A 12,843-nucleotide genomic window follows, 5' to 3' on the forward strand; every position below is an offset into this window, starting at 1 on the left:
AAGGCGGATTCCCGGCGGAAATCTTGCGGTTTGGCCGCAGCGAAAAACCACGAGATTTCCGCTGGGAGACCCGCCGCTGCAAAACCCGCAGCAGAAAATAAAAAAATTAACATGCTGCGGCTGGCAAATTCACGCCACAGCAGCGGCTTCTGCCGGCTTAGCCGCAGCGGATTTGCCGTCCCGTGTGGACGAGATTTCTGAAAAATCTTGTCCACATGGCTGGCTAATCCCGGGATTAGCGGCCGCATGCGGATCTGCCACGGCGAAATTCCGCACGGAATTTCCACGGCAAATCCGCCCCGTGTGAACCCAGCTTTACAGAGCAAGAAATGTACACCCCAACGCTGATGTGAACTTAGCCTAAGGATCCAAATGTTTTCTTCACTCACCTTATCCTTGAAATGTTACTTTATATTTCCCTAGAATCATGTCTGTAACATTGGTGTTTAAAGCATTGATGGTCCTTGTGCTTTTCTTGCAATTATCTTGTTCATCTTCACTACCTGGCAGGTAAGTGGTCAGAAGACAAAGACGTTTACTTATGCTATAAAAGAAAAGGCCCATAAAACAGGAAGAATAAAGCAAATTTGCAGGATCCTCCAGAAACAAGGCTCACAGGTCCCAGTATATGGCCGAATGCACACGGGCGGGTCAGATTCCGCATGTGAAATCCCACAGCGGTATCTGGCCCTAGCAGCAGCGGCGTTTGTGCGTACCTGCTTTCTTTTTCTTCTTCCTGTACTGCAGTTGGTCCGCACGGCTTGCTGTTGGATATGCGCAGTACAGATTTTTTTTTTTAAACTCCTGCTTTTCCCGAAGTACAATGTAACAAATAAACAATCCAACTTTATTCAGTTTCTGAAACTGGAAACAAAAGTGCAGCAGTCTGCGCCTTTGATCCAGTGTAAAAAAACGGAAGGGCGATGGAAAATACGGAAATAAATTGAAACTGAAGACCTTCCGCTTCAATACATTTCTACGGGCTGGAAAATGGAAAATTTCTTTCCTTTTTGCTGTTCCTAAAACGGATTAGCTTGTGTAAAAACGCCCGAACAGTTTTTATGGTCAGACAGATGATACATTGATTGGTATTTGTGCATTTTACTTCCCTTCTATCTGATTATCTTTTTTGTCATTATATGATGTGTTCTGCAGTAGCACATTATGTGCAACTCAGCAAACTGAGTTGCACATATATTCAAAGGATAGTCACCTGGGCAAGCAGTCCGCTGGTAGCTGGGTAATCTGAACGAACAATTTACATGCATACAGAATATACGGTACTTGTGGGTTATCTGTCAGCACTTTTTAAATATAGAATAACATTATAAATATTTATGTTTTGGAGGAAAAAAAGTGTTTAAGAAATAAATAGTGTTTTTTTTTTACCTTTGTGTTGGATAGAGATGAGCGAGTATACTCGCTAAGGCACATTATTCGAGCGAGTAGTGCCTTAGCCGAGTATCTCCACGCTCGTCTCTAAAGATTCGGACACCGGCGGGGGGCGGGGAGTGGCGGGGGAGAGTGGGGAGGAACGGAGGGGAGATCTCTCTCTCCCTCTCTCCCCCCCGCTCCCACCGCAACTCACCTATCACCCGCACCGGCCCCTGAATCTTTAGAGACGAGCGGGGAGATACTCGGTAAGGCACTACTCGCTCGAGTAATGTGCCTTAGCGAGTATACTCACTCATCTCTAGTGTTGGAGAAACATTTGTGAAATTGATTTAAAAAGTGGTGACAGATAACCCACAAGTACTGAATATACTAAAGGAGTGCATTAAAGAAGTAAGATAGATTCTGCAGTTGTAGGTTACACTAATTGCAGATATTCTGTGTTTGTAAACAGGACTAGGAGGCATGTAGACGGTATGTTCACTAGTGAATTCAGTCGGGCCAGAGGATCAGCGGCAATCCGTAAAATTCTAAATTCTGCTATAGCTGGAAAAAGGTAAGTGTCAGACAGACATACACTCACTTGTGAAGTAACTGTGCTGTGCTTGACGTGGGTGTGCGGAAGGCTCTGTTCACACTCCCGTCATTACTAGAGATGAGCGAGTATACTCACTAAGGCACTTTACTCGAGCGAGTAGTGCCTTAGCCGAGTATCTCCCCGCTCATCTCTAAAGATTCGGGGGCCGGCAGGGGGCGGGGAGGAAAGGAGGGGAGATCTCTCTCTCCCTCTCTCCCCCCCGCAACTCACCTGTTACCCGCGCCGGCCCCCGAATCTTTAGAGACGAGCGGGGAGATACTCGGCTAAGGCACTACTCGCTCGAGTAATGTGCCTTAGCGAGTATACTTGCTCATCTCTAGTCATTACCTCCGTTTTTGCAGGAGCCACGACAGATCTGTTTTCGCTGGTGTTCCGTTCACATAATTTGTCCATGAGGTTTTTGTATTTTTTACGGGGCAGCATGGCATAGCAGGCCACACGGCTGTGCCCATCTGGGACAGCAGAAACACGGAAATGTATTCAATGCATGTAATGTTCCTACCACAAGGTGGCACTTTGGATTCATAACCTGCATGTGTGGCGCAGGTGGTGGTGTGACACAGATTCAGGATGGTACGGCGATGACAGACGGAGGCAGAGGCGGCACATTTTTTTTCTATAAAAAGATAACTTTACTGAACATGTGCATGATAAACAGGATTGCACTCCACAGGAGGGTTTTTGTTACTTTAACGTTGCGTAATAACTGTCATTGAACTTTTGCTTAAAGTGACAGTACTTCTCACCACTTGGCTTCCTTTGCCAACGTGTACATCCAGTTCCTCTTGGCAGCAGGAAGGCACATGGCATTCCTCATAGTTTTGCATTACTGTAGCATAATCGCTACATACAGTTCCTAATCCTCATTCTTTATGGTCATAGGCCTCGAAATCAAATGCTCTGTAGAAGTAATGTTCTTACGTACTGAACGCGCCACATGTCTTAAACATACTAAAAACCAGAGTTCATCTCACATCATACATCATCATCGTGCTAGCGGTTTCACTCTTGCATTACTTTACTCAATTCCATTTGCGCAGTTGACTTGCAGCCATACATGGGCTTTGCCGGCAGAACCGGTGTTTACAAAATCGGTAAAACACAGGACATAAGGCCGTAAGGGGAGCATAGCAACACTACCCCCATACCCATGAACTAGTATAAGTGCTATGGTATGTGCTCCACCCTGCTCCTAGATGGTTACTCCCTAACAGCACACCATGTGGTTGGGTGTGGAATGGCAAGAAGGTTGCAATAGTTATAAAGCCATACATGAGCAATTTTATCATAAATAGATGCCAAAATTCTAAAGTGGATCTTTGGGCTACATACCTATAAAAAAATGAGATTCTTAAAGGGAATATGTAAACTATATATTTTTAACTCAAGTGAAACTCTTTCCAGTTTTTTTCTGCTCAGTTTTTATGTTCCAATTGTAGATTTTTTTTTATTCCATTGCCTGTACATGTCTATAGGGGCTGCTATCTTGCCTGAGCTGCAGTTAAAGCATTTAGGAGATATGATTTACAGCAGCTTCATGGGGAAAAGACATAATGGACAGGAGGAAATTCATTGACTTCTATGGGAGAGTGCTCTATGCTCAATGATCTGCGCAAAGGTCATTGTGACTGATGTATCCTATGTTATCTATATGTAGGTATCAATATAGGTGTCGCCTTTCATTATAATCCTGCCTGTCATGATAATGAAATGAATGCTGATAAATGCTCTGTACAGAATGGGAAGTGTCAGACTATTATTAGGCTTAGTGATCAGTGTGAAAACCACAGGATATTAGGAGTATTTAAAAATACAGATGGTGACATTGAAAATGTAAAAAAAATCACCCTAAAATCTTAAAAATATCCATTTCTGATGACACATTCTCTTCAAACAGTGAAAACTGCCATTATTCTATGTTTTTCCCTACAGCTGCTATGACTTTCGGTACAGATTATCAGGAAGCTTTAAATATCTCCTGCTGCCTCCCCTTCTGTTTCCATTGAGAAGCTTTGCAGGCTATTGAGATCTTATCATTTATTTACATCCTTTAGTTATGCAGATGACTATGTCTCCCTAGAGTTATAAAGGCTATGCTTTAATTATACATATATGCCACTTACGGAAATATTTTCATATCATGGTTTGTAATGGGGGCAATGCATAGAGTAGTGATTGTGGAGAATTGCTGGAGGTAGAAAATAAATGAATATATGCCGACATGGAATAAATTATTTGGACACTAGTCTTAAAATAATCCATACGCTATTTGCAGGGGCTGCATCACCTATTGACTCTCATTATAAATACCGCACGGTATACATTTTTCATGGGATGCTTCTGTATTGAATGACATAGTTGACCCAAAATATGCCGAATGGAAAAACTGAACTTTAATTGGGTGAGAATAACAAACTTTGCGCATTCCATGAATGTGTGATCTGTGGGAAGCCGACAGCCGGGGCCATTACTGATCAAGTCTGTAGCGGGTCCCAGCTTCCGATCTAAATGACAAGCCATAAAAAACTCAATTTTAAACTACTAGTACAGTTTCTGGAGAAAAGCAAAGAGACAACATGGTCATCCAATTATTATAATGGCCACCTTCTTATGTTTTACTACAAGTATTATTTCACTTCTAACTCAGATGAACTTTTATTGTACTATCAGAGATGTGGAAGACAACAGTTATCAAACAGACGCTTCCAATCTGAACCTACAACCTGATTCTCCAAGTTCTTCTTCAACTTTGTCTGGGTTGATTTACAAAGCTGCAGCAGAAGCAAGGTAAATAATATGATATATTGTGAAATAGTGTGGAGGAAATGGTAGGATCATACTTGAGTTTTGGGTTTAGTTTTATTTGTTTTACAACTGATTAACACAGTATGACAAGTAGAAGCTCAGATATATAATGGAGGCTCCATTTTTGATGGTAAAAATATTGCTGGATGCACCTCAGCGGAACCCGATGAACTCCATTTTAAAGGTACCTTTGCATGGGACAGCCGTCCCAAAGACTAATGCTCTTGTGCTGTCACTCAAAAGCTCAAATAGTTGCTCAGAGAATAGAGGCAAGTCAACCAGAGATCTCTTCTGGTCGCCTGCCTTCATTCACTGCAAACAGGCAGTTAGTTGTTCATAGATGAGCGACTGACTGTTTACATGGGCCGATAGTTGCTTCGTTTTTAGGTGAATTAAAAACAAAGTGGCTCAAACAAATGAGGGATTTCTCACTTAATGCCCTGTTGGTGACTGCGTGTACATGGGACGACTGTCGCCCAAATTCGTTGTTTCCAGCGATTACTCGGGCAGTAATCGCACCATGTATAAGTACCTTAAAGTCCATTTACAGGCAAAGATAATCTTTCAAACAACTGAAAGATTTAGCGATCTATTTGCATAAAGTGTTAATGGACATTAATGTCCATTAACACTTTATCATCTTCATTTGCACGTAAAAGGGCCTCCAGGAGCTGTTTGCAGAGCCCAGCATGTGTTTTTAAAAACACGCCCAGCATTGTTCGGCTCGTGACTGACTGCAGATTACATTATTATCTGCCGTCTCCCGTGGAGATAACAGTGTGTGGTCTATTGAGAGATAAATGTGTTTGCTTTATCTTTCAGTAGCTAAACGATTGATTTTAAGTTCACCTTAAAATCATCTTTTAAACGAAAAGTGCCCGATACCCGCGTTTACATGTAACGATTATCGCTCATTTTCAGTCGTTCCAACGAATTTTGAGCAATAATCGTTACATGTAAATAGGTCTTTAGTCATGGGAATCTGTCAGAGTGATGCTATTGTCTGATGTGTGACCTGTTTTCATATGTGAACAATGGCCTATTAACATGCTGAGGTCCATTTGCATCAGTTTTTCAGTTCATCAATGAATATAGTGATGTTTCATTGTAGTACAAGGGACTACTCACTACTGACTGTTGCATTTGCTCTGGGCAAACACCAGTTAAAATTAAAGTTTTATAGATTGTATTGCTGTATGCTTTCAAGTTATTTTTCTCTGTAAAGAAGTGTAACCAGTAAGCATGTTTCCCTCACTGAGAGTCTGCAACTATCAAGCCAGTTGCTTCCAAGTGAACAAGCATATGTTCTAGTTAACCCTGCTGTGTCTATCATTGTCTGAACATTCTCAAGGGGGTCCAGGTCACACTCTAGCCTAAAATCCATTAGCATTGGCCCTACTACACTGTGCTAAGGTGTTCGTATGCTTTGTATATTTTTGGTATTGACACAGCTTGCTTTCTGACCACATCTTTCTGTTTGCTGCCTGTCAGTCCTACTACAATGAAATATCAGTCTGAAGCCCTAGCTTAGACTGACAATGAAAGCAAAAGTGCCACAATATTTTGCAGCTTTTATAATAGTCTGAACATTAATGCCACAGGTAATGTGAGCTTTTAGTATTAACCATTGATAGCATTGCTGCCTTTGGGTGTACACTTGCCTTATGTTAGTGTGAAGATTACTATCACCAATTTCTCCACTTTCCCATTGCAGTAGAGTGTACTCTGCACTATACTATATATTTAGTGAATACTGCATTGACCATGGGGTTGTACCCGATGACCCTGGAGGTCGCTTCCAACTCTACCATTATTGAATTCTGTTTCCCCTATGGATTTTGCTATGCTGGATTGTTATACAGGGTCACAATACGGGGCTTGTGTGGACTGCAAGTCTATTTTACACATGCATAATGCAAATGTGTTCTTTCTGCAGCAGATTAGAAGATAAGAGTCCTAATGATGTAGCAGATGGTCAGCTGTGCTCCGCAATCTTGGATCTTCTGTACAAGGCCCCATATCCATCACAGCACAGGGCCCAGGTAACTGAGACCAACACGTTCAATGAAATTCATTAAAGCAACCCTCCGGGCCTGGAGAAACAAAGATGGCCGCACCAGCTTCTCCGACTATGCATGCAGAAACTTAAAGGGGTGGTCTCGCGAAACCAAGTGGGGTTATACACTTCCGTATGGCCATATTAATGCACTTTGTAATGTACATTGTGCATTAAATATGAGCCATACAGAAGTTATTCCACTTACCTGCTCCGTTGCTAGCGTCCTCGTCTCCATGGTTCCGTCTAAATTCGCTGGCAGCTTGCTTTTTTAGACGCGCTTGCGCAGTCCGGTCTTCTCCATTCAGCACGAGCCGCTTCAGTGTGCTCCCCGCTACAGCTCTTCTGCGCATGCGCAGACGAGCTGTCACTGCTCGGGAGCGCGCTGAAGCGGCCATTCTGCACCATCCTCTGTTAGAGGAAGGTGCAGAAACTGGAGCTGCCCAGCGGAGAAGCCCAGCCCAGCCCAGCAGCCCCGAGAAGCCTCCCAGGTAAGTGATGGGTCGGGGGGGGCTGTCGCTGCGCCGGGGGGGCTGTCGCTGCGCCGGGGGGGCTGTCGCTAGGCCGGGGGGGGGGCTGCCGCTGTGATGGGGGGGCTGTCGCTAGGCCGGGGGGGCTGCCGCTGCGCCGGGGGGGCTGTCGCTAGGCCGGGGGGGCTGTCGCTAGGCCGGGGGGGGCTGCCGCTGCGCCGGGCTGCGCCGGGGGGGCTGTCGCTAGGCCGGGGGGGGGCTGCCGCTAGGCCGGGGGAACTAGCGCTGGGCTCCGGAACCTAGCGCTGGGCTCCGGGGCCTTCACCTGGGCTGAGGGTCTAGCGCTGGGGAGCCGGGGGCTAGCGCCTTACCTGCTGTCTGGTCGGCGGCTGCGGGGCGTCTGGTCGGCGGCTGCGATGCGTCCGGTTGCCATGGAGACACAGCTGGCGGCGTCTCGGGAGCGCGCACGTCGGGCTGCAGCGAGCGACGGGGAAAGAGCCGGCGGCCATCTTGAGGAAACTTTTATAAGTTGCTGAAACGCTGGAACGGTAAGTACGAACCAGCTAGAAATGTCATTTACAGGGGGGCTTTGTAATGTATGTTTAATGGGGGGGACTGGGCAAAAAAAAAAATTAACTGCTTCCTCGAGACATCTCCTTTAATGACAAATCAGCCCATTTATGAATGACTGCCTGTTTACTGTGAATAGAAGCAGGCAGGCCAGAACAATCCCCTACCCAATTTGCCTCTGTTCTTTCAGCTATGCTCATTCCTGTGCAGAAGCACAGGAACGATCATTGCCGGGATAACCTGTCGGGCATCTACTCCCATCAGGTTGCCCCGTGTAAAAGGGCAATTAGACATTGATTGACCAGTGCTGTGCACATGACAAACACTAACAAGTCAAAACAACATGTAGTCTCTAAGGCTGGGTTCCCACACGGCAGAATCTTGCCAGAAATCTCACGGTTTGGCCGCAGAGAAAAATGTGAGATTTCCGCCGGGAAAGCGCTGCTTCAAAACCCACAGGACTTGGCCTCGGATTTTGGAGCGGCTTGGCCGCACGCTTTTCTGTTACGGCCGGCGCTCCTATAGAGGAGAGTGTGGCCGCAACAGAAAGAAAATTTTAAATTGACATGCTACAGCCGGGGAATCCGCGCTGAAGCGCCGGCTTCTGCTGGCTGTGCCGCGGCGGATTGGCCGTCCCGTGCGGACGACATTTTTGACAAATCTCGTCCATATGGCTGGCTAATCCCGGGATTAACGGCCGCAGGTGGACTTACTGCAGCGAAATATCGGACGGAATTTCCGTGGCAAATCTGTCCTGTGTGAACCCAGCCTGAGGGTGCTTTTATACATAGCGAGAAATCTTTTGCCCGAATAGGCGATGACATGGTTTGCTTGTTTCTTTGGGCAGTCAGTTTAAATCCAAAGCTTTTTTTTTTTTTAAACAGAATCGTTCAGTGGTTCATTTTACTGTAGCAGTGAATGAGAACAACTGAACGGTCGGTGTTTAAACCGAACGATTAGTGAATAAGCCCATGATCATTTTTAACCCTTTCCAATCCACTGTCTGGCATCTAAAGACATTATGATTTAAGGCTGTAGAGCTCCGATGTTGGAAGACGCCTGTCGGGGTTCTCTTACTGTATATTGCCATCCTCTCTGCTGTTGGAGCCTATCCAACGTGTCACCTCATGCAGTACTGGCTTTAGCCAGCATATAGCGCCGTTGTATAACAGCAGAAAAAGAGTAAGCCCCCTAGGAAAACCAGGATAGAAATTGGACTGGAGAGAGTTAATGCTTGCATAAAATAAATGATGAAGATAAGTGAACAAATTCTAGTTCTCCGTTCAATGGTTGGCCATAGTTACATTGAACAATTCGTTCAAATTTGAACAATCCAGCGATTTCTTTTGAACTACAATCTTTCTGTGAAAAAGCACCTTAAGACTACGAAAGCGTACTATACACAGTATGCATAAGGTATCAGAGAAGCGGTCACTTTAAATCATGTTCTTAAATCACGCTAATGAATAACTGCAATTCAGAGACTCTCTTTGAAGTACTGCATTATATATTTGTTGGGGGTCAGAAACGCTATCTTTTCTCCTTAGGGAGAGCACCTAGACAGTGAGTGAGGAGACTCAAAAAGCCATTCATGCTCCTCTGGGTAAAATGCAAATAAGGGAGATGGAATAATATCTCCACAGTGCCACCTATTGGAAGGCAGCATTCTTTCACGCCAAAGTTATGCTCTTTATGCAAGCCTTGTAACAATGACTGGAAATTCAAAGCAAAGCCAGACTCCATGCACAGACAGCTGTTTCAGGGTGTTTGCCCTTCATCAGTGTACAGTAGAAATCTGGCTTTGCTAGTGAGAGGGATGGGGGTCAGAAATGCTATCTTTTCTTCTTAGGGAGAGCACCTAGACTGTGAGTGAGGAGACTCAAAAGGCCATTTACGCTCCTCTGGGTAATATTTGTTGGAAAACAGCATACAGAGAGGTATCAGACCTTTCAGATGTTCTAGTACAACCATATCTGGTGCCTAATGTAATCACACTGCTGCACCCCTGTTGCAAACACTTAGGGGGCCACATCTGTATCTGGGGCACTTATGAGAGCTAATGTTGTCTGGGGCAGTTAATGTGGTAGTGTTATGTCAGAGATGTTAAATGGGGCAGACTATTGGTTGGATCTGTTTTGTAGGCATCTGTTGTTGGAACAGTTATGGAGAAACCTTCATGCTCTACTGGGAGTATCTATGGCTAACTTTTTAAAAACCTAGGGACAAATAAAATAGAACATTTATAATAAGCATAGCATAATAACTTTCCATGTCGAATGACTTAGCCCTTATGTTGCTGGGGGGTATCTAGTTTTTATTTTGGGATATCAGAGGATATCTACATTCAGAAGAGAAGAAAAGACTTTCACTGCAGGGTTCTCTCCTGGATCTGAGTCGAACCTGCAAGTGTCCGTATGAATCCGTGCTGCATTGTGTCTCAGGCATATATTGATGTCATACATTGCAAGTAATGATAATGAACCAACAAACATCAATAGTCTGCACAGGTTTAGACATGCGTTTCTTTGTGGCCATCTCTCTTGCCATGGAAAATTCCCCTTTACACAGCAAATAATAAGATTATTTTGTAGTGAGTATGTCAAGGAAGCAGATAATGATATAAGACAATAATCTGGTAGGCAGCAATAGCCCCCACCTCTTGTAGGTCAGACACGTGCCTTCTGCAGTCTGTACCATAAGCTAGAAGGATTAATGTCTAAGAGAAGCCATGGGGAGGGTAGGAAGCTGAGATCGCTTGCGTCTGTAGCACTGCTGGGCAAGTGTCTAAATAATGAACAGTACATGTGATCGGCAGACTCTGTATAGTCCCTATTAAAACAATTCCATGAAGATACTTTCATATTATTTCCATACGCTACAGTGTTATAGTAGTTTTGTCCTATAAGTTGCTTTCTGGATAATCATGCCTTGCCGTTTTTATTATATGCTAGGAAGCATTTTAATTTATTGTCTCGGGTCAGTGCTCTAGATTGGACACAAGGTAAAGTACATATTAACTCAGATCCTCATGTTAATGAATGCTGTCTATTAGGTTCTGTTCATACCTGCATCATGCTTTGCACTAAAAATGAAAACTATGTTGGAGTGCCAGGTCTGTTGTACAGCGGACATTAACAATGCTCCATACACACCATTGGCTTAAATGTCCTGTTGTGGGGGGTCGTTGTTACGTCACTCTGGACCACGTGATGCGCCGGAGAGTGCATGTGCTGTGCCAATCACATCACCCTGTGGTGCCAGCACTGATAGGCCGGCTGGGTGGTCATTTAACCCAGTCAGTTACAGTTGTTTGTTATATAAACCGGTCTCTTAGTCCTAAGGGTGTAAGTTATACTGCTTGTCAACCCTCCACGCTGTGTCAGTTTTGTTAGCAATTCAGTTCCAGGGTATTTGTCAGTTTAGTATAAGTGGTTCAGTAGGGCATTTAGGTTTAGTAATCCTCGTAGTGGTTGCCAGTTAAGTCTCGGACTGGTTCTGGTCTCGTTGCCATAGTGAGGTCGCCCTTTTTGGATTGGGTGCTCCAGAATACAGGTCAATACGAACTGATGTAAACTACTAGATTTGACTGGATACAAAGAACTTTACAAGACTGTTTGTCAGATCTGCCCAAACTGGAATAGTCTGCCCTTGAGGGACTGTTCCAGTTTGGGCAGATCTGACAAACAGTCCTGTAAAGGTCTTTGCATCCAGTCAAATCTAATAGTTTACGTCAGTTCGTATTGACCTGTATTCTCAACTTCCAGTTGGACCCCATCAGTTTCTCTATAATTTATCACTTCTGGTTGTGTAAACTATCGTAAAACATGTTGTCATACATTTTTGAGCATATCGTGAATTGTCCTTGGTCACCTGGTCTCTTAGAATACATATTAGTATACATAGACTCTCTTCTTCACTCTCCTTTCTGTGCCACACAAGTAATCATTTGCCTCTTATCAAATAAATGTTATAACTGTTTTTTTTAACTTTTGACAAGGTTGTTCTTAAAGGGGCATAGGTTGTAGTATTGCTGCAAATACAATTAAAAAGGTGTTTTGAAAGTACCCTTTTGCTAAAAGACCTGAAAGGCAGAAGAAAACACTAGCATTTTTTTTGTTAAAAGAGTACACCAATGACAAACTGATCACAGGCTGTCCTGCTGCTGGGCCCCCCTTAGTGATCACTGTAATCAGTGGGGAAACCTAGCAGCAAGTGTTCAATATTTCTGCAGTACCACCACAGGAGAAACTAAGGATTGCACAGTTTTCATTGAAAACAGTGAGCTGTCTTTGTAATGCAAGGATAGGCTGGGTCCTCCAATGAAAAAGAAATGCAATCTGTAAGTTGTTTAAAAAAACAAAAACATGCTTACCTCCCTTCAGCTGCCGGGGCACAGCTGCGTCTTCTCCTGCTGTCCCCTGCTCTGTTGTGCTGATCTATCAGCAGGCGGGGAATTAAAATCCCAGCCTGCTGAAAGAGCTGAATGTGATTGGCTGAGATGCTCAGCCAATCACAGGCAGCTTTCACCCGTCATTCATTCATTGAAAACAATGCATGCATTCCCTATGGTGCACGCATGTCCTATCTTTGCAGCCACACGCCTGTAAAGCAGAGACATGTGAACACCATAGGGAATGCATTGTTGCAAATAGAAGCGTGCTTTTGTGCGTGCGTATGCACGCACAAAAACACGCTGGTGTGAAGCGACCCTCATAGAATGAGTTGAATGAGTTCCTAATTCTCATTTCGATGTTTTGATCCTTATTATATTTCTTCTTTGTAGGTTTACTAAATCTATTTTAAAATGGCTAGTATAATATTTGGAAAATCTATTCGAGGCAACACGCAAGAATCAACAGTCCACGTTCAGCTGACAAATTAAGGATTGAAAAGTTTAGACGTTTCTACCCCAGCAATATCCTATCACCACAAGGAGATGTGCGATATATCGT

The 12,843-nt window shown here is 44.1% G+C and overlaps 1 protein-coding gene across 1 annotated transcript; it reads left to right on the plus strand.

The window, feature by feature from the left end:
- The first annotated feature begins 456 nt into the window (after window positions 1-456).
- Window positions 457-12,843, plus strand: SCT (secretin). Its single transcript, XM_066607211.1, has 5 exons — window positions 457-510; window positions 1,847-1,948; window positions 4,661-4,777; window positions 6,732-6,837; window positions 12,675-12,843. The coding sequence occupies exons 1-5, from the start codon at window positions 458-460 to the stop codon at window positions 12,681-12,683; spliced, it is 387 nt and encodes a 128-aa protein (XP_066463308.1). The 5' UTR covers window position 457; the 3' UTR covers window positions 12,684-12,843.

This window comes from Eleutherodactylus coqui, chromosome 6 (genome assembly GCF_035609145.1).
Source record: "Eleutherodactylus coqui strain aEleCoq1 chromosome 6, aEleCoq1.hap1, whole genome shotgun sequence".
In the NCBI taxonomy this organism is placed as follows: Eukaryota; Metazoa; Chordata; class Amphibia; order Anura; family Eleutherodactylidae; genus Eleutherodactylus; species Eleutherodactylus coqui.

Bases quoted from the DNA above. Each gene is read 5' to 3' on its own strand.
- SCT (XM_066607211.1), top strand. From the start codon at position 458: ATGGTCCTTGTGCTTTTCTTGCAATTATCTTGTTCATCTTCACTACCT. The intron at 511-1,846 runs GTAAGTGGTCAG...GTTTGTAAACAG, and splicing joins TCATCTTCACTACCTGGCAG to GACTAGGAGGCATGTAGACG. The intron at 4,778-6,731 runs GTAAATAATATG...TTCTTTCTGCAG, and splicing joins AAAGCTGCAGCAGAAGCAAG to CAGATTAGAAGATAAGAGTC.